Source organism: Phasianus colchicus, chromosome 1, assembly GCF_987193195.1.
Source record: "Phasianus colchicus chromosome 1, bPhaCol1.hap1.1, whole genome shotgun sequence".
NCBI classification, from domain to species: domain Eukaryota; kingdom Metazoa; phylum Chordata; class Aves; order Galliformes; family Phasianidae; genus Phasianus; species Phasianus colchicus.
In genome coordinates, this window is record NC_143436.1 from 180,752,222 (window position 1) to 180,778,011 (window position 25,790).

The following is a 25,790-nucleotide window of genomic DNA, read 5'->3' on the forward strand; positions in this document are numbered from 1 at the left end:
GCACGCGCGCCGCGTCCCGAGCCGCAAAATCCGATAGGGGGGAAAATCTGAACGGCGCCGCCGCCGCCGCCATATTGCGGAGCTGTCAGCGGCCGCCGCGCTCGGCGCCTCGTCCCCGGCGGCGCCGCGAGCAGCGCGGGGCGGCCCCGCAGCGCCTCCTGCCCCGCTGCCAGGGGGGAGCTGCGCGGCGGGGCGGGGAAGGGAAACGCCCGCCTCGGTTCTCTCGGTCTCCTTTCCGCGCCTCGTCCCCTCCCCGACGCCGCGGGGGGAGCGCAGCCCCAGGTGAGCTCGGCGGGGGCGGCGGGCCGGGCCGGGTCGGGTCGGGCGGCGGGCCGGGCCGGGTCGGGTCGGGCGGCGGGCCGCTTGGCGGGCCGGGCGCTGAGCGCTCCGTCCCGCCGCCCCCTCCGAGCGAGTCGTGGGCGTTCTGCGGGAGCTCCCGCTGCATTATTCATGGGCTCCGCGGCCATGTGGCGGCTGCGTGCGGGAGCGATAAGGGCTCGCTTCGTGAGGGAGCGCCGCGAGCATCTGTTGCTGTCTTTTGTTTCCGACGAGCGGACGCTTGGAGAGTCCTCGAGTGCCGGCCGGCGTCGCGGCTCGGCGGCTCTCAACGAGCCTTTGTGCCCTGCGCGCCTGGCTTCGTGCTCTGCGGGCTGTGTGCGGGCTGTGCCGCCTGCGCTTCGCCTTTCGCTTCGAGGCGCGCAGCCCGCGGCTCTGTGCCCTCCGGCCGTGCCGGTTCTCTGCGTCCGCGCGTGGGAAGCTACTCTGTCGGCCTCCGTCGTGCCGGCAGAAAGAACCGAACCGGCCGCGGGCTGCGGCGGGGCTGCCTTTCCCCATCGGCCAAGTGTTTCGCGCTCCCCCCCCCAGGGCACGGCCTTCCGCAAGCGTTTTCTTTCTGGGCTGTGGGAGTTGAGAGAACTCGGCTCCGTTCCGCGTGCGTGACGCTGAGTCAGGCTCCGGAGGTGTCCCCGCGCCCGGCCCCGTGCCGCGCGTCTCGGCTCGGCGCTGCCCACACGCGGGTGCCGCAGCTGTCGGTGCGTGGGCACCGCTCTGCAGCGCTGCGCCGGGCGGGGCGTGGAGCTGCGCGCGGGGAATCGGCCCCGCTTCTGCCCCGCTTCTGTGTGCGGAGGAGCGAAAGCCGTCGGTCGGGTTGTAACTCTCGTCTGTATGGAGCTATCGATTTAGCAGAAGAGGGGTTGTGAGGAAAAATAAACGGCGGTGTTCCCAGATAAGCGGCCTCCCGGCGAGCGGCAGTCACAAGGCGGTGGCACGCTTCCAGCTTTGTGCCGAAGTGACACAGCTCTTCCCTCAGGTTGGGAGGCTGGAGGGCTGAAGTACCGTCCTCAGTACCGTACTCGGCATCGAAAACCACGTGGAAAGGGACGCGATGTGACACCTCAGGAGCTGTCCAGAGAGTTTTCCTTGGGTACTGACTGAAAGAAACAATATGAAAAGTGTCTGGAGGGAGAACAGAAAGAGCTCCCGTCGTTTGCTGCTGCTATCGCGGCAGGGAGTGTTGCCGGCCTTGCTGATGTTCAGAGCTGCCAGATAAAGTTAGTTCACTGCCAGCCTGGTGAAGCTGTAGAGTGAGAAGTTGGCTCACTGCATATGTGGTGAGAATGTGGATCTGTCCATGCAGTGTGTGATCGGGGGGTAAGGAACGAAAGAGGTGAATTTCTGGTGGAGGCAGTTCCTGGTAAATAGAGCAACTGAAGTGATTTCAGTCACTGTCAGGATAGGTACGTAGGTTTATTCTTCAGAGATCTTCAATTGCTGCTCAACTTTTAAGAAGGAGTACTTGTGTTGGCAGGGGTTAAAAGGGAAGTTGTTCAAGGCATTGCAGCTTTGTATTGGATGTGTTAAAAACATCAAAGCTTTCCTATCACTTTGTATTGCCTTAAAAGTGTGTGGGTGTAGAGGAAAGGGAGGATTTTCAAGTTTGTAAATGTAACCAAAGTTTAAACTGAGTTGTGAAGAAAGACCTGATTGTCCAAAGATACTGTGCATTAAAGCAGCACCCAGTGTGTCTCCCAAGCTTTTCCCAGAGTTGGAGGGACCTCAGGAAACTCTTTGCTTTCTACACTGAAGGGCTGCGTCTCTGGGTAACTTTAGCAGCAGCTAATTCTTGGCTCTGTTTTGAATTAAATAACTTTCTCTTTCGGTTTTAGGCGATTATTAATTACTCTGTGAAATGAAACCTTCAAGTGATGTAGTTCAGGGAGAAACAGAATAACAACACTGACTCAAACAGGGAGCACTTTGATTTAAGAACTCTAGTAATGTGTCTGGAGGCCGATGTGAGGGCTTTGCTGTGCTTTATGGAACTAGTCCTAAGAGACTTGCATCCCATTATTCGGAATAAACAACCTCTGCTTCTGGAACGGGACATACCCAGGGTTTCAGTTATGCCACAGTTCTTTGCTAGCCCTATTTTTAGACAAGTCTCTCACCTTAAAACAATAGAGTACTTGTGTCAATCACACATCTTAATTTCCATTTTTACTTCTGTATCAGACATACATGGGAAGACTGCACGGGAAGACTGCATATTGTTGTTGTAGAACTCATCCAGATCTTGGTTGGATGCCTTAAGCAAAATTCTGAAGTTAAGATGACAGTTTATATTTATTAAGCTTAGTATGCAAGTTGTTTAGCACATCTGTCTCTAACTGGTAAAACATCAACTGTTGCATAAACATCATTTGTCTGTTCTGTGTTCCTTTCTATTTAACTACCACGCTGGCTGCTGCCCAGTTCTCATTAGTACTTCTGAGCTTCTTGAGATCTCCAGTTTAGAAGAAAGCAGCTCCATCTTCAAAATGGCTCTGGCTGTAAATATATTTAAAGCTTAACAATTGTCCCAGTTATATAGTAACTATTTAAAGAAAATCAGCAAGTCAGGTATGGTGGGTGTGGGGAAACTGGAGGGAAACGTTCTTTTAAGGAGGTGAAGGTATAATACTCCAAGTGTTGCTATGTAAAATTCTGTAGTATCTGGCACTGGTCCCATCTCTTCTTTTTTGAAATTACTATAATGATTTATTTATAGAATATAGCTGTTTTATTTATCCCTCTTCCTGTAAGATTACTTGTCCTGGTTCCACTGTGGTCTTTCTGCATCTCAGACAGTTGTGTAGGTATCTGCTTGCCTGAGTGACAGATACACATAGAGGTACATGTGTGAATGCACAGCTTTATTGGACCTTGCCAGATGTGTCGTTAGGATCTATTGAGCTTTGTGCAAGGGATGGTTGCCCCATGGATGTGCACGGGCTATGCTAGAACAAAGGTTTTGGCAGAAAGCTGAGTGGGTGAGTACAGCGGCCTGTAGGTTTCCTATTGCTGCCTGTAAAACTGTTGGAGATCACAACAATTGCAATGCTGCAAGACTGCAAAGAAAAAGTGTATTTACGTTAAACAAGTTCCTGTAAATGGGTGAGCTGGTGTTACGTGGCTGTGGCTGAAACTCTGTGGTCCTGCCATCTGTGTGCTGGCAGCAGGTGCTGAGAGCTCAGCCTGGGGAGCGCCCTGCCGAGAGGCTTCTGGAGGAGGGCCGTGTGCTGTCAGACGGGGCCCTGCTGATGCTGAGGCTCTGTTTTCCGTCATCTCGGGCCTCCCGTCCCCTCCTCACCTGACCCCGGCCTCACGGCTGTGTGCATGAATGTTTCTTTTGAAAACAGCTGCTGCATAAATTATCTGTCAGAATTTTGGCATCGTGCGCTTTCTGCACCATCGCTTTCTGGATAAAGCTTTCTTTGTCGTCTTTCAACAATTGCTTTGTTTGTTGGCTTCTGTGGCATAAGTGGGAACATGGATGATAATGATTTCAAAAAAAAAAAAAATTGAACCGCTATGTTGTTAAATGAATTGAAATCTCAATTGTTCATTTTAAGAGAATTTCTGTTTGGTTTGTGATGCATCTGACCTCGTGGTGACTCAGTGCGGACAGGGATCACAGCAGCACGTGCCGTGAAGGCGTCGAGGCCTGGGGAGCTGCAGCAGGAGCTCTGCACCCACAGCCCCATGGGGCTGGTGCGGAATGGAGGCTAAGATAAAACTGAGCATATGTAATTAACTGCGTCAGCAAAAAGCTTAGCGAGAGCCAAAATAATGCCGTCCGCTAAATGTAAAGTGGATACACGTAAATGGCAGACATGAGCTCCTACTGCAGTCATAATAGTGGAGGTGACAGTATTTTGCCTGGTGGTGATATTTGGTTTCTTTCAATTAAATATCTTTGTTATATTTGTTTTGTCTTAATGCTAATTGATGCTGATAACTGGGGAAGATAGGGTGTTTTTTCTGTTTGCTGCTTGATTTTGATTTTTTTTGCTCCATTTCTGGGAAGATCTTGATTTTTCTGTAGCAATAATAATTAGTTGTAATGCTTTTATATGAATATATTGTATGAAACTGTGTAACACTGAGTATGAAGGCAGGTAGACACAGGCTGTTCCTGCACTATGTACACATTTATTTCCATATTATAAATTTCCAACTAACATCAGTGTTGGATTCATGCAACTTTTTTTCTTATAATACAACACATGGTTTGTATGATCTGCAGTAAGACCAGGCTTCAGCACAATTGAGGAAACTTACAATATTTTTCTTTTAAATAAATGAGATTACAGCTTTAATCTTAGATACTACAGCAGACACTTCAATGAAAATTCAGATATTGTTTGCTCTGTAAAGATCTTCTCTATTCTCTGTGCTCCAGTCACCTGTTGGGCCCATAGGATCTGTGGAGCTGGCAGTGGCACTGTTTGTGTTTGGTTATGGACAAGAGGATTCTTAACTTTCAACTGGTAGCTTTGTTTTATTGCATGCAAACAGTAGGTGTTAATTGTGTAAACTCAGTTAAATTATATGTCTACTAGCTGTGGTTTGATGACTTAAAATTATCCTATAGAATGAAACGTTGTAGTGGCATTTCTGATTTAAACGATTGCCCTAAGGTTTTAGAGTCTGCTTTCAAATAGCAATTTAGGATTGGTTTAAAGCAGTTGAATAAAATGTTTAGGTAAAACCAGAAGCAGAAAATGAATAGCTGGGAAGCATTTGCAATGGTATGATGGTATGGCATAATCCTTTTGGAAAGTGGTAGGCACATTTCTTCTAGAAAGGCTTCAGAAAGCCATCAGCTGGTCGCTCAGCCCAGTCTTGTGCCCTCATTTGTTTTCTGGAGCCTGAACTTGAGTGATAGCAGCAGTCCTACCACACCTCTTCTTTTCAATGCAAATACAGGCACATAAAAGCAGCTCTGCTGTCTGCTATTTGTTTCAGTGCTGTTGAGTTGGCGCACTTCTAAAATGGTGGATGAGGCTCTAAGTTAGCTTTGGAACGGTTAGTTTTCTGAGCTTAACTCTATGGCTGAGCCTTTGCTGGCAAGAAGGTGAGCGTGGGGGTTGCTGCAGCTTGGAATCCTTCCTGCTGATAGCAGAAGTTACGGCTAAGCTTGTTCTACTTCTTATTTTCTGGGGGGTGCTAGAGGAGGCAGGGAGGAGGGAGAGCAATCTCTTCTGTGAATTGAGCGTGTGCTGTTGCATTTTATCAAAGGACAGCGCTGTATGGACCCAGGAAACCTCGCAGAAACGTCATTTCTTATCTTACATCATTCCCACGCTCCTCCTGCCCCCAAAGTAAAAAATAAGAACAGAGGGAAGATGTAATTCTGGAGAAGTTTGCTTAAGTTTTTCAAAATTGTATCAAACTGTGTATTCAAATAGTAAGATAATGTTACCGATACAGAATCTCCTTCTTTATGAACTACAGAGTAGGAAAAGAAAACCAGGAAATGCCAGTACCCTTTAGCTTTGCAAAGCTTTGTTCTTATTTTCCGTATTTTTATAAGGAGCAAAGGAGACGTAACTTATTTAAATATATGAAAGAATATATTTGCTTTTTTTTTTCTTTGTGATTGTGAAATCCATCTTACAGAAGTTTACTTTCTATTGAAATACTTTGGTTTTGACTCTGAACTTCTTTAAGCACTTCTGGGAATGTTACCTTTCTGGTGTAATCATGGAAATATAATACTGGAATCTCAGATTATGCTGAATAGTGCATCTTCTTCCTTTGCCTTAGCATGAATGATATTGCAGTTCTATTATTTTTGAAGGCAGTGCTACCTTTGGTCCTCTTTGCAGAGCAGCTGCAGGGCTGGTTCATAGAAGTCAGTACTTTAAAAATGAGCAGGAAAATGACTGCTACTTAATCTTTCCAGGTTGGGATGAACAGAATCATGGCAGAGTGAGATCTGCCAGCCACATTACAAGCATTGTGGGTTTTCTTTGCAAGACATAAAGACCATTTTGATTTTGTAGTACACAACAGTAAATAATTTCATAACCATTTAGGCGTTACTTGCAGCCTTTCTCCTTACAAAACGAAGAAAATTTGCTTTGCTTAATTTTTATTTTTAATTTGTACTGTAATGGTCTACTTGTGTTTATCTTCTTTTGGGAAAAATGAGTGTATCGTTTCTTCCCTGAGAGAAGTGGATGCTTTTATGCACAAGAAACTGTTGTGATGCTTAAAGATCGTGTTAACTTTTTCTTTGTTTGCATGAAGTTTCAAATTTGGCTGGCATTGACAGTTTAAATTGCAGCTTTGGAGTTTCTTGAATAAATTTTTCTTCTCATAATGTTAAAGGCTTTCAGTACCGAAAGATGTCTAATAACACTTCTTTTTTAAGAACTTGTAGTACTTGGAGAGCTATCTTAATTCTTACCTTAGTGAAGTATTATTTTATAAGCACTGGAAAGGAGGCTACTTTCTAAAAACCTGTAGATTCTGGTAGTGGGTAACTTAGCTGCTTGTTACCTACCCGAAAGGGCATTTTGTATGTGCAGAACACCTGTTTATCTGTTGTGGCATTTGTACTATTTGCTGTGATGTATGCAAGCTCTGTTATGATTAATTTTAAAGCAGCCCTTTTTACATTTGTTTTTGACAGAAGGGAACAAAGAATTTATAGAAGACTGAAGTGGACAAGAGAAAGCCAGCAAAATGCCGAAACCAGTAAGTTGCTTTTCTCTTACTCATCTAAAATTTAACAGAATTTTCAGTTTTTTGGAGTGGTAATTCTCTGTGGAGGAGGAGCTGGGTGTCCTGGTGAACAGCAGGCTGTCCCATGAGCCAGCAGTGTGGCCTTGTGGCCAAGAAGGTGAATGGTTTCCTGGGGCGCATTAAAAAGAGCGTGGCCAGCAGGTTAAGGGGGTCATCCTCCCCCTCTAATCTGCCCTGGTGAGGCCACATCTCAAATACTCTGTTCAGTTTTGGACTCCTCGGTTCATGACAGACAGGGAAGTTCTGGAGAGAGTTCAGTGGAGGGCCACAAAGATGATAAAGAGTCTGGGGCATCTCCCTTATGAGGAAAGGCTGAGAGACCTGGGGCTGTTCAGTCTGGGGAAGGGAAGACAGGGAATTTTATCAATGCTTAAAATATCTAATGGGTGGGGGTCAGGTGGGTGGAGTAAGGCTCTTTCCAGCAGTGACCAGTGGCAGATCAAGGAGTAATGGGCACAAACTGGAATAGAGGAAGCTACATATGAACATGAGGAAGAACTTGTTTACTTTGAGGATGGCACTGGAACTGCCCAGAGAGGTTGTGGAGTTCCCTTCTCTGGAGATCCTCAAAGCTCACCTGGACTCTTTCCTGTGCAACCTACTGTAGGTAACCTACTCTATCAGGGGGTTGGTCTGAAGGTTCTGCAGAGGTCCCTTCTAACATCTGTGATTCAGTGATCTTAGAACAGCACTGGTTGTTTTGCTTGTGTCCATAATATCTTTCATAAGGTCATATAATATACAAGTGGAGTTCAGCTGGATAATTTGATAGGAACATGTGAAATGGTACCAGGAGGCTTGGTGCTTTGAGGAGTCGTGTGTGAGTTGCACAGTTCAAGAGGAGAGTAGTGCTCACAGACTTCAGTGCGCTTAAAGCCTGGTTGGCTGGCAGGGGGAGTGGTCTTTTAGACACTGTTGACCTTGAGGTGAGATGGCATACACTGGGTGGTGGAGGCACACTTTGTTCTTGACTCAAAGTCTGTTAGAATTAGAGGAAGGTTTCACTGTAGGGTCCGTGAGGGAAAGACAAAATGTATGAAATGTCAGTAATAGCAATGGGTCCATTAGGTAGTATTTTTTTACTGTGGTGGGGGGTGTAATCTAGCAGGTAAATGGAGAAGGGAGAACACCTCATTTCAGCTAAAATATGGGTTCATCCACTTTGTGTCCAGAAAAAAAAAACACTTTAATTTTTATCTTGATACTGATTTTAAAATCCTTTAAGGATATATGCAGCAACTTGATTCTTTTGTTGTTGTTGTAATATTGTCTGTTCAGTTCTTTGTCTACCATGTGTTAAATGACTTTTGGTTCTCTTTTTTCCCTTGCGTTTAGTGAGCAAAACATTCAGAAAGGGAACTGAATTGTCAGAGAAGATTTTCTCCTCTTCTTAATTGGGTTCTGTAATAGTCTTCAGGCTTCCTTTGTTTACTGATGTTTCATGAGGTAGTAGATGAGGAGTGGGGCATATCTACCACTGAGTGCAATTATGTGTGTAAGTGTACATGTATCTTTTTGTAGATGTTTGAAAGTTTTTTTGCTCTTGATTTGAAATGCCAATAGTCAGTATTACACGCCAGTATTTGGAAATGGTACGGAATAATGAGTAATGTGTGTGTGTGTTTATCTAAAGGCTAGAAATTCTGTCTAGAGCTTAATCTACTTGTTAATCTATGGCAAACTGTCAGTGTCATTTTCTCCTTTTCTTTTCCCCCAGTCCTCTGGTATCCCCTCTCCCCTCCCCCAGTGATTTAGACCAATATCTTAACACTTTATGGAAGGAGAATGAGTTATTTATGTACTAACCCCTTCCTACAGAAAGCTGCATTCTTGAAGACAGGAAAATGAATTGGCAGTGTATTATTTTCTGACCTTCTTCAGTCCTGGCTGGGTTGAGTTGTACTTTGAATAGAACTTCCCAACTGGAAAAGTATTTTTAGAATAAGGGAAAAAAGTGGTTGTGGGGTCATGAAACCCCCAACTCCATGCAGTAACAGCCCAAGGAAGTCACAGGTGTGATTGATAGAGAACAGCTCTGCCTGAGTGAGGTTACCTTTTCTTAAATTGTGGGATCAGAACCACAAAACTTAGCCAAGCAAAGCTTCCTCCACCTCAAGGACTTGAGATAAATCGTAGAAAATGTGGTTTTGGGGAGGTTTGGAGGAAAGGAGTATCCTTAGAATTGAGATTACAGAGTTGTCAGAAGGGCTCACGATCCATTCCACAAATAGCAATTTGCTACCAGAGCTTTGAAAGAAAGCTGGAGTTGTGCCAAAGGTGCGAGAATACGTACGTATATTCTTCTATGGTGGGCTTTCTGTAAGACTTTTCAGATGTTGGCCTTTTCCTACTGATGTTGTAGGCGCATCTGAGATGTCACCAGGTGAAAAGAGTTGTTAAGAAGTGAAATGAAATTGAGTTCTCTGGAAAAATGTCATACAGATTTTTTCCTGTAAACCTTCTCTTGCAGAAATTGTACCTCGTAATCAGTTAATGTAGTGGCAGCACACGTCACAGATGAAAAAACTTTACCTGTAAAAGTCAAACCTCAGGTTTTGCTCTGGCAGCTTTTTAAATGATAGGCTACTGTGAAGCTTCCCTTGCAAGTTGAGCCATTGAGATTTTTTTCCCTCAGATCCTGCAGTATTGATCCCGATGATAGGTGTTGGGAAATCCAGCATGCTTCTAAGTGAATCTGTGCATAAAACTCTGAGCAAATTCTCTCTGCATTTTAGAATGACTTTTATTTTGATGTTATATGTAACAAATAATGAAGTTGAAGATCAGTGTAAATCACTGAACACTTGATTACAGGAAGATCAGTGGAAATAAATGCAGGTTTTTTTCTTTTATGTGGAAAGTTTATGTAATATTCCAAACAAAATTAAACAAGTGAAGACCAGTGAAGTATTTTACCATGGAAAAATTTTGCTTTAAGACTCAGCTGTTTTTCCTGGAAGGTTAGCCTCTGTCTGCAGTAAGGTTCATGGCACTGGGAATGATCTTCTTATACGTGGTAGTAAAGGTCACTGTTCTTATGTGAGTGGGATTTTCTCTCAGAGGCTACTGGGTTAAGTGGCTGCAGTGCGAAGTAGTGTTTTGAAAAGAGTATAAGCGACTTCAGTGCATTGCTTTGAGATATTAAGGTAATATGTGTGTGAAAAATATCCACTATTAAAACATTTTCTTGTTCAGTTGCTTCTGTAGAAAAGTCTGTTGATGTACTTGATGTCTGTTTGGAACAAAGCAGCTCTCCCTTGTTTTCAAGGAGCTTGCTCAGCATCTCTACTTTTAAAATAAGTACTTTGGAAACATGAATATTCTCAGTTCTGCCTGTCAGTGCACAATTAGTTGCACTTAGCTTTAGTGATCCTTCTGGAAAAAAAAATCGCTGACTTGTGTTTAATTAGGTCTTTGTTACTGTAATCAAAATTGGGGCTGCTCTGCTTGGTAAGGCCATTTGCAATGTGCTCACTTCTCTGCCCAGGGAAGAACAGAGCATCTGTTGAATCTTATTTGCAGTGTTTTGTTCCTAAAAGAACAGATACAAAATGTTTCTCAGCTGTATGCCATTCTCTCAGCTCTTCACCAAAAATAGGAACGTGGAGTCTAAAATTAGACACCATTAGTTACGTAAGTGTTAATCATTTCATAGGCTAAGGAGATTAGGTTTAATTGACTGAAATTTTAGTTGCATTTATAAGGTGTAAGAGGAGTTGAAATTATCAGCTGTTGTTGTTTTTTTTTTTCCCTGATAGTTTTCAGCATTTTTGTGCAAGGCTTGAAAGACGAAGATACCAGGCTGTCACAAGGCTGCATGTCAGAAGATTAAAAGCAGTTCTTTGGGGCTGTGGCATTTTATGGCATTGTGTATCTAGGAGCAGTAGCTATCACATTGTGAAGTAATAGGGATATTTAAAATTGGAATCAGCAAGATTAAGTTAATTTTTGTGAAGTGGTTGAATTGAATGGTTTACATTGTAATAACATTCTGATAAAAAGTGGATTTGTTTTGCAGGGCAATCTTTAGATATTCAGAGCATTAGTTATGGTTTGGACATAAGATTTATTTTTTTGCAGCAGAAATAGAGAATTGATGTCATTTATGAGGACCGTTTTGATTTTTTTTAACTTTGAGTTTTATCAATTTTTGTGTTGCATTATTCTGTAGCCATTAGTTCACAATGCCATTTGATCCTTACTGTTTTACCTTCTTATTCTTTAATTTTTCTCATTCATCTTTTCATCCCTCTGCTTTGATGCAGAGAAGGCTGCAAGTTTGTGTGATGCATAAAGCAGTGGGATTGATGTACTGAAGCAAACAAGATACAGAAACTGACTGAACTACTTTGAAGAAACAACTTCTGCTATATGCATTTTGATTATAGATGAAAATTGGGCTATTTCTATGGCTTTTACAGAAGACTAACCTGCATTGCATTCATTAAAACAACAAAACCATGGTACATATTTTTCACATGATTTTAAACAGTTTTCCTATTCTTTATTACAGAATCACAGAATGGCCAGGGTTGGAAGGGACCCTGAATCATGAATTCATGAATCTCCAAACCCCTGCCACACGCAGGGCCACAACCTCCCCATTTAATACTAGACCAGGCTGCCCAGGGCCCCTTCCAATCTGGCCTTGAACACCTCTAGGGATGGGGCATCCACAGCCTCTCTGGGCAGCCTATTAATGCCAGCTCAGCTTTCAGCTTCCTGATGATAGCTGCAGCACCATAACTCATCACAACAAACAGTGGCTGAAGGACAGCAATGGCTCTTTTTCTTTCCCTGACTGTTTGTTTCCTTTACTACCTGTGAACAAATGAGCCAAGCTAGTTACTGTAGAAGCTGTGAGATAAGTCTTGGTAATCTAAACATCAATTTTATGCTCTTAGGTGGAACTTTGCAATAGAAATGTCCAGTGCACTTTATGGTATGATAATCTTAACTGTTTTTTTTATGCATTCCTACAGCATCTTTGTTTATAGAAGCAGCCAACTGAAGAAAGCACCATGCTATAAGCACTTCCTCTTAGGAATTTTTTTAAAATGCTTTCAAGTAACACACTAACCTCTTCTTTTATCTTCTCCATTATGGCCTTTTGAATACAGACAGTGCTTGTCCAGATGCTTGGTTAATGTAAATTCACCTATAAGTACATAGAGGTAGTATATTCAGGATGATATTCCACCAGAAAGAGGCAAACCCTAACCACGTTCTTATCTTGCCTGTGAGTTGAGGGATGGATTTAGTTATTTATCTTCAAATACCACTCTCTACAGCTCAGGAGTGCACTTTTTGCCCTAACCTGTCTGGATGGAGATTGGTGTACTCATATATCTGAACTGGGAGCAGAAAAGATGTCTTAAATCCTTTGTGTTAAAACTCTGCCTAGCTGCATGGATTGAACATTGGCAGCATCAGAGCTGTCTGTACCCTTTGTAGTGCAGTCAGTGTTTTCTGTGTCCATGTGCTGCATTGCCAGGTCTCAGTGCTGTCGGTCGTTGCCCAGCTGTGTGTCAGCTGTGCCGCAGCCTGGTTTATAAACGGGGAGCAGTGTCTCACCATGCAGACCTTGTGAATCCTCAGGCAAGGTCAGGGCTACCCAGTTGTGAAACCTCCAGTTAAGTTTTTAAGTATTTCCCACCCACGACCACATGGGTATTTGTAGGTCAGTAGTAAATGGAATAAACTATTAAATTGTGACACCAAATATATGTTCAGACACCACAACTTTTTAAACATTAAAAAAAGCTTCCTTGGGCAAACTTCCATGGACTGCAAAAACCAGCAGGAGAGTTTCTAGGTTAGGTTACAGAGTGGCGTCCTTACAAAGCATCTGCTCCCAGTGCCTTGTGGCAGCTTCAGTAGCTTGAGGGAACGAGTGTAATCCTGGGGAGGATCGAGAAACTGGCATAAACTAATTGTTGTGCCTTGAGCAGTGGTAGTGTTAGAACTTTTGCAAGAGGCCCATCCTGTCTCTGTGCTTGCGTGGTAAAGTTGGTTCAGCAGTTATGTTCAGAGCAGTGTTTGTCTTCATAAATAGTGGTTCAGGTAATGTCCCCTGCCACCCCCAGCAGCAGTTTCCCTGAATGGCAGTCCATTGCCCAGGTCACTGGGCTGTCTCTCTCTTCCTGTGTTCTCTCAGTCTTTCCCCATTGTACTTCTTAAGGCACCTTGTCTGCACAATAAGCTAACAGTGCGGCTGAGAGCAGAGGTTTGATTTTGCTGAGAACAAGTGGTTGTGATTGGGATTTGGGTGAGATCAGCCTTCTGGGTTTGGTCTCACCTTTTGCCAACAGTAACCTTCTTTTCCAAGATGGAAACAACATTGTTTCAAAGCTTTAGCTATAAAATGCAGAAAGTCAGTAGTTGCACACCAAAATCTGAGTTAGCCCAAACATCTATAGGAGGAAAATAAAATTAAAAAAAAAAAAGTCAAGAGTAGTATTACATTAGTAGGCTTTTTCTTAAAAATATCCCATGTCACAAGAGGATATTTTAATATTATTGTCATTTAATTTGAGACTTCTTAATAGAACTTAAGTTCTGCAGGAGTATTAATATGACATCTATTACTTTACTATTTATTTATTTCAGCTTTTGTAAGACAGGAGCTCTTCTGTTTCTAGAAGAACTTTTTTAAAATAAGGGTATTTATGTAAGAAGTTCTTATTGCAACTTGACGAAGTCTGCTGCAGTTAGTTTAACATTCTGAGCTTTCTAAATCTTCTGTGGCACTTCTTGTTTTGGCAATGCTGTTGTTACATAAGAATGCTTTGGCATTTAATAAAGTTATATTTTAGCCCTTTAACTTACTGCTAGCTGTGCTAAAGCAGGCTTCCTTTCTAAAGCTGAATAAAAGTGCTTTTTTAAAAAGCTGTGTCCTTTTGAAAGGAGGATCAGAACATACAAAAAGCACCTCTTTCTCTCCTCCTCTCACACACCTCCCTCTATTTTTTCCCAATAAAAATTTACTGTCTTTTCTCCAAAGCCTTCAACTCTTGTTCTTTATCAGTATTTGCACACAAAAGGTTTGTAACCCCCGCTATCTTCCTTGTTTGTAGGTCTATAACCTAGAGGTCTTCTGACTCCTGCTGCTTGTCTTGTGCTTCCAGCTCATGTCCATGGTTGTTTACCTTGACGCTAGGGAAAGGGGTGAACAACCTTAAATTGTTATGTAGGGACAAATTATTGTCCAGTTTTCTTTTTCCCATCATAGATCTGTTTTCTGTGTTCTGTTTGACTGAGATTCTTCCAGACTTGCTTCTCAGATTATTCCACCTGCTGGCAAAATTAGGGAGATAGGGAGTAGAAATGGTTTACACAGATCAAGTAGTGTCAGAACCTGTAATACAAGTCCTAGTTTATTCCAGTTTTACATTTTATAGAAGACAGAAATGAGAATATATCTACGTGTCTTAAGTCTTACATTTTTTTTTCCCTGCATTTATAGCGATGTAAATTTGGCCTTTAATGCTTTATACTCTTCTCTGAACATAAATGAAATCTGATAGCCTAGCAGTAGGATGGAGGACTCTTCTAGCTGTGAGAAGACAGTACTGTATTGATACTTATTTCTGTTTCATGCAATTTCTCACTCCTGTGTGTACCACCTGAAGAGGTATTGGTAAGGTATGTAGGCTTCTGGATGCCACCTGGAGCATTTGATTGCTTGCTTTGGAACAGACAAACAACACCTGTTGGGAGTTGTGTGGAAAATGGTTTTCTATTCCAGGAGAGGGACAAAGCTCATGGAGTACCAATGTTTTCAGTCCCATTGTAGATTAAATGGAATCAGTATAAAGAGAGCTGACTTGTGTAATTCTTCTTTCCACTTGATGAAAAAGTGCTATTGGTCCATCTTGAGTTCTAGTTGTATATCTGTGTAATAACACTGAGTCTCTGAATGTGAGAAATGGCAGGACAGGATGCTGCTTGGCTTTTTGTCCTGTCAAGTACATACCTGATGTGATGATCTGTGATTTGAACTTTTTCTGTAGCAGGTATCTGAGAAGTCTACCAAAAGATAGTGCCCTATAGCTTAATGCCTGAGAGTTTAGTACTCATGTCAGCCTTCTCATTAAGATGGTATGTGAACTTTGTTCCACGGTTTGATCTTCAGGCCTGGCATGGAATATTATGCATAGTATGCTTTTATGTAAAATAGAATATTTTTGTCTACTGTGCTCTGTACAAGACCATTTAAATTGTTGAATTTACTTATTGTAGGCTATTTCTTGCGAAGTCATTGAAGTATATGGAAGTATTGCATTGCTACATTGTGATTTAAAATTTTCATTGTTTCCTGTAGATCAATGTCAGAGTAACCACAATGGATGCAGAGCTGGAATTTGCCATCCAACCCAATACAACAGGCAAGCAGCTCTTTGATCAGGTAACTTATTTGCATTTCTATGTGTGTATATATATGCCTGTGTATGTATACAACCACGTCATATTGAGGCTATTAAAGTAGAGTTTGATAAAGGAGCAGTGTTATCCTGTATACAATTGTGTATTTTAATGTAACTGATCTAAGCTATGCTGTTGATTAGGTTGAACTTCATCATTAATCCAAATGGAATATGCTAAATTCAAAGACAGTTCTGCATAAGTAGGTGAACAATGAGAAGTCAGTTGAATATTATGTATAGAACTGCTTCATGGAATCACAAAATGAATCACAGAATGGCCCGGGTTGGAAGGGACCTCAAGGATCATGAATCTCCAACCCTCCTGCCACATGCAGGGCCACCAACCTCCCCATTTAATACTAGACCAGGCTGCCCAGGGCCCCATCCAACCTGGCCTTGAACACCTCCAAGGATGGGGCATCCACAACCTCCCTGGGCAGCCTGTTCCAGCACCTCACCACTCTCTCTGTGAAGAACTTCCCCCTGACATCCAACCTAAATCTCCCCTCCTTATAGAATCACAGAAAGTAATTCTTCAGAAGTGCTTCAAAGTAATGTTATTATGCACTAATTAGACAAAAATACCAATTGCTGTAGGATTGTTAGAATTTTATCTGTGAGAGATTCTTATAATTTTTGCTATTGTTTATTGTTTAGCATTTTTTCTTCAAGAATCTGTAAATGCTGTATTGATTATTGAATGTTTGAAAAGCAGTGCTATCCTGTAATCCAGTTTGCTTTCTTTTTAAACTTGAGTTTCAGAATGAAAAACTATGAATTACAGCTTTTAATGTGCTCCTGGTTTGCAGGCCCATCAGAAATACACTTTTTCACTTGTCTATATCTTGAAACCAGTTAAATGAGCTACATAAATGATTTCTTTAAAAACGTTGTTCTTACATTCATTCTTTCTGATATTAGCTATCAGAACCTTGAAATATATATTTTTTTGCTACAGGTTGTGGAGTGCTTTAGAAAATTTTAAAAAGTTGCCAATATGACATTTCTTTTTTCCTGAGGAAATAAAAAGTACAATATATAATCCAGACTCAAGGTGTGTGCATTCAGTTAAAAAGATGAAGAAGAATTCCAAATTATTCTTCAAAGATAGTGCAACTGTATTAAAAAAATATATATTGTTTTAGTAGGACTGTCACTTCTGTCCCTCCACTGTAGATGCTTCAGTTATGTAGAGCTGAGCATTTTGGAGAAAGTGACATTTAGAGGTTTTCACCTCGCCAATTAAATGTCTCAGTATGTAAGTTGAAGGGATGAGAATTCCTTTGTTTCTACCATTAAGCCTTTTACTTTATAATCAAGTAAATTTGCCACTTCTGTTAGAAGCAGATGCGACACAGCCCCCTTCGCCTTTAACTGCTGTCAGTAGCAGCGCATCTTCAGCCTCAACAGAGTAGTACACTTCTTGACTCTCTGAAAGCTTTGGAGGGAGGGGAACGAATGCATGGCCAGCTGTTTGGCTTTTTATTTAGCCAATACTACCATCAAATAAGAAGTATGATATCCTGTGACACAAAAGCCCAAGGCTATTGCTTCCCTTCTGCCAACCTTTGCTGTATCTTCTGCCATGCAGTTTTGGGTGCGGTGACATTCTGCTGTGTAATATCTTGTGCCCAGGTAATCAGTTTCTTCCAAATTGGGCTTTTGCAAGCAGGGAACAAAGATACAGCTCTGAATTCTTCTTCCTTTCTGACACACTGCATGTTCTCTACAACTGTGTATCTTATGACGTCTCGGTACCTCTTATCGACTTATGGAAATTTAAGTTGAAAAGCTTTAAGTCAGACAAAACCAGCTAAAATAGTTTTGTGTTGAGAGAAATATTTTCAGTCTGATCTTAAATTTATACGTAGATTACACAGAGTAGTGTCATGAGCTGAATTGTGTTGCCAAATCAGCATTAAATTTTCATGCTTTATTGATGCTGTTTCTCTATAGAAAAATAATTGAGTTGCATTGCATTTGAGAGAGTTGGTGTGCCAGGTTCATGCAGAGATAATGAACATGGCAATACACTTGTTAGCTAGTGCTTGCAGAAAATAACTTGTCCATGATTTTTGCTGTTGTCTAGTGCTCTTTTTGTTTTAGTGAACAACTTGTCCTTCCTTCAGTCAATGGTTCTTTCAAATTTGTAAATACTGTATTCTGGAGTTGTTGTTTCCCTTCTGTTTGCGTGTTTATCTTTGTCTGCTAGCAGAAAAGAACTTGGTGTTCTAATGGCTTTCTCTTTTCTGTTTTGAAACATACTGAAGTTCTTGTTTATTGCACAAGCCTGGTATTATAAGGACTCCTACTCTTTCAGAATTCTACTACGTCCATAGTCCTTTCGTTAGTCCTCTAGTCCATCATGTCAATGGTCAGTATGAGCAAGAGAAGGTCCATTCTCTCTTTCTCAACCAATTGTTCATCTATGACTCCTTCCTAGGAAAGAGGGAGTGCTGTGGTAGGTGTGTTTCCACAATCTGAGGGTTTGGTTTTTGTTCTTTTTCAATATGGAATTGGCACTAAGCGTCAGAACTGGTTTACTATAGTTACAGTTCAGGAAGAGTGGGAGTATTGTCTCCTTCATCTCAAGTTAGACCCCAGCTTTCCTTTTCAGGTATTTCAGAAGCCTTCCTTACAGTCTTTCAGAAGTTGACTAAGTGAATTTCCTGCTAGTTTGTCATCATACAAAACAGTGTATGTTTTGATTTGCCAAAGCACAGGTCTGTCTCCAATGGGTTTTTATTACCTGTTAATTACCAAACCATAGGCTGTAATGGTGGATAAATCCGTTTCATGGATGTGATGAAAACTTGCCTGAGGTTATCTAATAAATCTTCTGAGGCAGAACTATAAATTAAATCCTGAAGTTTCCCATTGTGTACCCGTTTTTTGTATCGCTACTACAGTGTGTAACTGCCTGTGTTATCCTGGTACAAAGTTTCAGAAATGTTTTTTTGGGGCTGAGATGGCAGTTGTAGACCGTATTTTTTTTTCCTTATTTGTTGCATGAGGGAAAACAAACTCATTTGTAAGCTGTGTTCAGTTTTGATTTATGAGCATGTGTAACCTTGTATTGCAGTAGAGAAACTGTATAGATTTGAATAAGGTGCAATGCCCTTCTCTGTTGAAGGCAGTACTCAGCAGGTGAGCGAAACGTGTTCTGATGAGAGCATATGCACTTGGCTCTTTATGCCTCATGGGCAGTTGAGCATCTGAGATTCTTGGTGACTTCTGTTGCAGCTCACAGTGCAGGTCAGCTACCAAGGCTTCACTCGTATGGCTACAAAGCAAAGAGCATTTTCAGATTTGTCTGCTAAGGCCGTGGTAGTTTGATAAGTATTGACAGGCAATCTGTGCCAAAGGAAGCAGCAGGTCTTTGATTTTCTGTGTTGGGACACCAGACATAACTCAAGACAATAGCAATAAAATAAACTTGTCCTCATTTTCTCTGATGTTCCAAAGTAGGAGGTATAGGAATGTAGGAGCTTTAGAGAAAATACCTGTACATCAAAAGAGTCATGTTGGATCCATGAGTACAGTCAGTTCTGTGCTTTGGTGGAGCTTGAAGGTGGAAGGGTAAAGGAGGAGAATAAAAAGCTGCACTTACGTTGATGTGAAGAGCTGTACACATGTGCAAGGGGTCAGAAACAATTTTGCATGGCAGTCTTGTGACACTTTCTGATTTTCCAAATTTTAGTTTAACAACCTGATAGTACCTTTTTTAAGGTGGAGGAGGATCTATGTGTAAAATTCTTTTTACTTCACATGCATCTGAATGCATGTTTTATGGAAATAAAACAGCCTTCAGTAAACCAGCTTGGTTCTACTTGAGAACATAACATAATTACTGCCATACTGCCTCTTCTGGTGCCAGAGTTCACTTATTAAATAATCTTTGCTAGACCTTTCTGATCAGTTGCTTATTGAATCCAGGCATACTCCTGCCATGCAAAGAACTTGTAAGATAGTTCTGTGTTTTCGTTCTATTTCGTAGAGTAGAAGTGCTTCTTTTTGTTGGCTTTGAACCTCCTATGTAATGATTTCATCTGATTCTGTTAATTCATACGTTATGAGAAATATTGATTAGTCATTTCCTGTTCTCCTAATTGTCATGCACATTGTAAGAACCTGTATAATATTTTCCTCTTTCTTAGTTCTCCATGTCAGTGCTCCAGTCTTGTTTATGCTGTGATATTCCATATCCCTGTTCCTTCATTTGAATATTTCCGAAGGATTTCCAGTGCTGCTGCATGCTTTTATAGGACAGTGTGACTGGTTTGTGTATAGATTTGTATACAACAGCATTGTAGCTCTTTATCTCTAAGCAACTGCTTTGTTAACATAACTAAAATGTCCTCATTTATGCACATTATTTTGTTTTTATTAAATTTCATCTTTTATTGAAGTTTCTTTTTTACTGTCTATTCAGAGAATCATCTTGAAAGGTTTTCTACAGATTTCTACATCAGTTTCTTTTTTTTTTTTTTGGATCACATCTGCAGTCTGGTGGGACTTCCTGATGGTTGCACTACAAGTAATCATTGTCTGCTGTGGGGACTGCTTATCTTTTGTTTTCTCTTTATCTAGTTCATCTGTAAAGATGCTTTTCCTTTATTCAAGGACAGTTTTCTTTCTTTAATAGCCTTTGCCTAAATCAGAAACTGTGTAGGCAATCCCTGTTTGGTTTATCAGCCAGATCTCTTACCTCTTTTATCATTAACTGTTAAAGATCTCAAAAATACCTAATGGAGGTGATTCATACTCTTTACATCATACTTGTCCAGAGTTATTATTCAGTGATATAGTTTCATTGCTTGCCTTTGGTTGAAGTAGACTTGATTGTTGGTTGATCTGAAGATAAGGATCCTGTTTGCAGCTTTGTATTCCTCAGGGGCTGTTTGATCCATGCAGTAAGTTGCACGCTAGAGCTGTTCCTTTGGCTACAAGCTGTTTATTTTGAATGTATTTTGCTCCTGTTGCCTATGTAAAAAAAAATCTTGTTACATTTAAATTTGAGGTGGCTTATACAAGGTAACAACCATAAAATTCCTATTCACTAATCAATGATAAGTGTGGATCATTTTTCTTTAGGTGGTAAAAACTGTTGGTCTTCGTGAAGTTTGGTTTTTTGGACTGCAGTACGTGGACAGCAAAGGCTACTCAACGTGGCTGAAGCTAAATAAAAAGGTAATCATTTCCTGGCACTTAAGCAAATATATAAATTTTATATGTTTTAAATATACTTTAGTAAAACTTGCTGCTTTGATATTGTAGGTGAGATTTATCAAATTTAGTCAAGAAGTATCTTCTTGTTTGCTTTAAATGACAAAATACAGTGTTTTGAAGGCTTTCTCACCCTGTTGTCCATGCTGCTTTGGATGATGCTTCCATATTTGTCCCTGTCCTCCCGTTCACTCTCTGTTTACCGCTGAGCTTCATGAATGACTTGTCATAGAAAGTTGTTAACATCTTTGTAGCCGCCTCTGGGCCAGCTCCAACAGCTCTGTGTCCTTCTGGTGTTGGAGGCCCAAAACAGTACTCCAGGTGGGATCTCACAAGAGCAGAGGGGCAGAATTGCCTCCCGTGGCCTGCTGCTCACACTTCTCTTGATGCAACCCAGGACACCGTTGGCCTTCTGGGCTGCAAGCTCATGTTGCTGGCTTAAGTTGAGACCTTCAGCAACTGACACCCCCAAATCCTTTTCCTCAGGGCTGCTGTCAAGCCATTCTCTGGCCAACCTGTATCTGCGTTTGGGATTGCCTTGACTCAGGTGCAGGACCTTCTACTTGGCCTTGTTGAACTTCATGAGAAATTCATGAGAATGGTTGCAGCATAAGTTGTTACCATTTTTGATACTTTCTACTAGTCCAGCAAACAGAAGAATAATTTCCAGTGGGGTAAAGTTGTAGAAGGACTACTTGTGCACGTGAAATTAAATATGAAATGAGGTGCATGTGGAATTGGGACGTATGAAATTTATTCTGAATTTACCTTTTAACAATCACTGTATTATTTGATGTTAAAATTATCTTTTCTTGTCATTATCAGTGCTGGAAGCTGAGCTCCAATAAAATAGAAAAGTAACAGAAGATTTGTGTATAAATTATAGACTAGACAGCTTAGACTAGACTTATAAGGTGATCACGTCTGATCTCTTCAGGGAAATCATGATAAGGTTTGTCCGCAAGTTCTAAAAAAAAAATGTGATGAATGGAACCATGATTTTTGCACAGAAACAAAGCACATATATTTAGCTCAATATTACAGAGACTTCTTTTAAAAGAGTAATTCAGCATTACTCTTAAGTTAATGTGCTGTAATTCTTGCTGCGGAACCCTTATTAAACATATTCCGTTTCTTCCTACAAGTCATTGGTGTCCAGTTTATTGTATTTATTATAACATTTAGTGCTCTTCCTACGTTTTCTTTCTTTTTTTTTCTTCCTTAGGTAACCCAGCAAGATGTAAGGAAAGAAAATCCTTTGCAGTTTAAATTCAGGGCCAAGTTTTTTCCAGAGGATGTATCTGAAGAGTTAATCCAGGAAATAACACAAAGACTTTTCTTCCTGCAAGTCAAAGAAGCTATCTTAAATGATGAGATATATTGTCCACCAGAAACGGCTGTTCTTCTTGCTTCTTATGCTGTCCAGTCCAAGTATGGAGATTACAATAAGGAGATACATAAGCTAGGCTACCTAGCCAATGACAGGCTTCTCCCTCAGCGGTGAGACAGACTATAAATACGTGTTTTTGCATCATTTGCTCTATATAAACTTGGTTGCAGTGCACTTACAGTGAAAATATGAAGTTAAAAATGCAATTAATGGTAGCTTTTTTAAGAGTGCATGTTCTGCTGGTAGAACTTAGAAGGAAGTGATATCCCAGTTTAGACTAAATATCAAAGCATCACAACTGTGAATTTCTGGAGACCTATTTCTTGTCCCATCCTCAACCAGCTGCACAGATTTAGCCAGTGGAATTTTCAGAGTACTGTGGAATATGTACTGATCTATCATTGCTGGAGGCTTGCCTCTGTTGAATTAAAATCATGTTAAGTTATTCAGGTTTACTCTTTTTCTTCACTTCATGGTGTTCTTATGTGAGAAGTTTTGGTAAATGATAGTAAATTCCTGAGAAATAGTTGTAAAATACGTTTTCTGCTGTGTGGTTAACTTACAAATGCTGACCTAGACAGAAAATTTAGAAAATGAGTTCTTGTCATAATTGTGTGAATGTTTTTGTACTGGTCACTCATTTAAGTGCTTAGGAAAGATAAGCAGCAGGATTATAGTTCTGGGTTGCTTTTCTTTCCTCCTTGCAGCTGGAACTGTTCCTGATGTGCATTGGCAGTAAAGGAAGCATTGCAACACATATTTGCAAGGCTGGATAGTTTTGTTAGTATAAATGAATCCATGACTGTGTATTGTCAACAAATGTATGCTTACTAAATATGTAACTCTAGTGCATCTTTAAAGAGATGAGAACTGTGGAATAATTTCAGTTTTCTTTGAGATTCACATAATCTTTTTATTTGAAAACAAAAGTAGAGATTAGCTCATTAGCTAAGTGTGAGAATCTCCCAGCTAGTAAAAAATCATTTCAAAATGTGATAAATATTTAAATATTTCTGTAAATGTTTCATTTTTAAAAAAATTCTTGGTAAGTGTTGGCTGCTTTGCTTCCTTTTTATTGCAATGGATTCCTAAGGAAGTACTCTTCTGGAGCAATGTAGAAGGCAAGGAGGCTAAGAATCAGTACAACTCATTACTGAATATAATAGTTCACAAATCTTTGTCTTTGCTAAGTTGATGACAGCCTTTGGAACACTGGAGTGCTTGTGTACAACACAGATTCAAATACTTAAGATGCTTCTTTTCGGTAGACATATGTTCAGATGATTTCCCAGCACATTTTCAATGAGTTGTGTCAGTTTGTGCTGAGTGGGCACAACTGAATACACTTTTGTATTCATCCTAGCACAGTTACTCCTGTTTTGCCTCCAGTCGCCAGAGATTTGCTAGAAAACTTTCAAGTACTTAATAAAAATACTTCAAAACAATGTAATGTCAGAAGTACTTGTTTCAGAAAGCAGGCTAGCTTTTCAACTTGTGGAAAAACGTGAGAGGATTTGCAGTTGTCCTTAACTATAGAGTTACTTTCACTGGTCAGAATATTGTGGATTTCTTGGCTCAGAGTTACCAGTTAGGCAGCAGCAAGATAGATAGTAAGTCTGTGTGAAACTGCTGGCGCTTGAATGCATCTGCAAATACATGAAGGCCAATTTGTGTCATTGTGTATGAGGTCTTAGCAAGTCTGTGTGTTTTGGGGAGTTCCAAATGTTACATTTTATGGCTTTACTGAAAGTTGCCATATGCCATGGTGTGACTTGTATTATAATAAGAATGTATAGAATACCACAAAAAAGTGAATCCACACTATTTGCTAAATGTTTTTCTTTTTGAAATTTAGAAGCTGTGTTTTTGGGTGAGAAGATGAGCAGTATATAGGAAGTAATGTTTAAATTTCTTCAAGAATATGTTGTGCCACAAGGTTTAAAAAAAAGTTTGAGATGAAATGATAATCAGTGTAATTTAATTATTTCTATTCACAGTGTGTTAGAACAGCACAAACTGACAAAAGAGCAGTGGGAAGAGAGAATACAGAACTGGCATGAAGAGCACAGGGGAATGTTAAGGTAATCACATAGAGAATGTTCCAAAGCCTATAAGGGTATTTCTTATTATCAAGATGTGTTTTGGGTAGTGGTGTTTTTGCTTGGAAACTTTTTCTGCTCTGGCTGGCATAAGCAGTTATCAAAAACTTCCATGGAAACTTGGATGAGAGCTGAATTTGCAGTTGGATTGTTGGCTGCCTAAATGATTTCTGGTAAGACTGTCAACTGCCTTTGTTTGTAGTTGCATACTTCTGAAATACATTTATTTCTTTTCTCCTCAGGCTGAAAAGACAAAGTGCAGAGATTAAGTTGTATTTGAGTAGAGGGTGTAAAGTGCTGCAAATATTTAAATCAATGTACATGTGAATTTCCAAGATATGCTTGATTCCTAACTAAATTTCTCACTAATAAGTTACTCAGTAGTTCCCCTGTTCTTACATTTTTATTTCTGACTTGTCTGTACGATGCATTTACACTTTTTTTTTCTGTTCTTTTTATCAGGGAAGATTCTATGATGGAATACCTTAAGATAGCACAAGATTTGGAAATGTATGGAGTCAACTATTTTGAAATAAAGAATAAAAAAGGAACTGAGTTGTGGCTAGGAGTTGATGCATTGGGTCTGAATATTTATGAACATGATGATAAGTAAGTGGCAAATACTCATTTTTACAGTTTTGTCCTAGGAGAATCGTACTTGAGATTGTACAAAAGCATATATTTCAATAGCATCTAGCAAAATGGGGTATCAAAGATCTTCTAATCTATGTGAAAGGTAAAACATTCCAGTAGTTAATTTTATAAAATAAATAGCAATTAGAAGAAGTGAATGGAGTTCTGTATAAACTTAAATTGATGTTGCTAAGTATGGATATTTGTAGCAAGACCATTTTGATATAGGTTTTTTCCTGTACTTTTCACTCTGTTAAGACTCTTAAGTCAGGGTGAAAAGGACATTGGGAAGCTGAACATTGTGTTTGAGAAGTTTGCAAGAATTGTAATTAAGAACAGAGCTCTTAGAGCAGGAAGAACTTTGGTATCTGAAAATGAAACCTTCTAGACATCTAGGAAAATAGATGGATCTTCTGTTCTGATAGAGATCAGATTCTGCCTTACTTAGATACAGGTAGAGCTGAAATATACTGAAGAACAGACTCATTCTTTTGTTTCTTTTCAGACACTTTTAGTGGTATCTGGTGTTAACAGTACTTTTGCAGTGATTTGAAATGAAACATGTCAAACACCAGATCAGAGCTGTCATCTGAACTGAAATACGTGCTTGGATGTAAATGCTCCTTAACAGAATTCTGTGAGCCTTAATTGCCATTAGATGGCAACATAACTCCTGAAAGGTGATGAAAATATTCAGGAAATGTTCAGATGAGGTTGAACAATCAACCATTTTTTGGTATTTTAATTCAGATAGATAGCTATCAAATACTTAAGCCTTTTTTAAAATACTTTTAATTAACATAATATAAACTCAGAAAACTTTCTGTGGTGATGGAGTCAAATATTTTTATTTTGTAATTTAAGAACTATTTCTTTTCAGAGTTATAAGTTTGCAGTTGGTGCAAAGCATTGTAACGGCTTTTCAACTTAATTCTACTTAAAATG

The 25,790-nt window shown here is 40.4% G+C and overlaps 1 protein-coding gene across 1 annotated transcript in view; it reads left to right on the forward strand.

Moving 5' to 3' along the window:
- The first annotated feature begins 58 nt into the window (after positions 1-58).
- RDX (radixin) overlaps positions 59-25,790 on the forward strand; it is a 35,919-nt gene continuing 10,187 nt past the window's right edge. Inside the window, exons 1-7 of the mRNA XM_031606207.2 lie at positions 59-282; positions 6,959-7,023; positions 15,395-15,478; positions 20,592-20,687; positions 21,949-22,223; positions 24,111-24,194; positions 24,675-24,821. Coding sequence (XP_031462067.1) covers positions 7,012-7,023; positions 15,395-15,478; positions 20,592-20,687; positions 21,949-22,223; positions 24,111-24,194; positions 24,675-24,821 — 698 coding nt within the window. The 5' untranslated portion in view covers positions 59-282; positions 6,959-7,011. The remainder of the gene's footprint in view (positions 283-6,958; positions 7,024-15,394; positions 15,479-20,591; positions 20,688-21,948; positions 22,224-24,110; positions 24,195-24,674; positions 24,822-25,790) is intronic.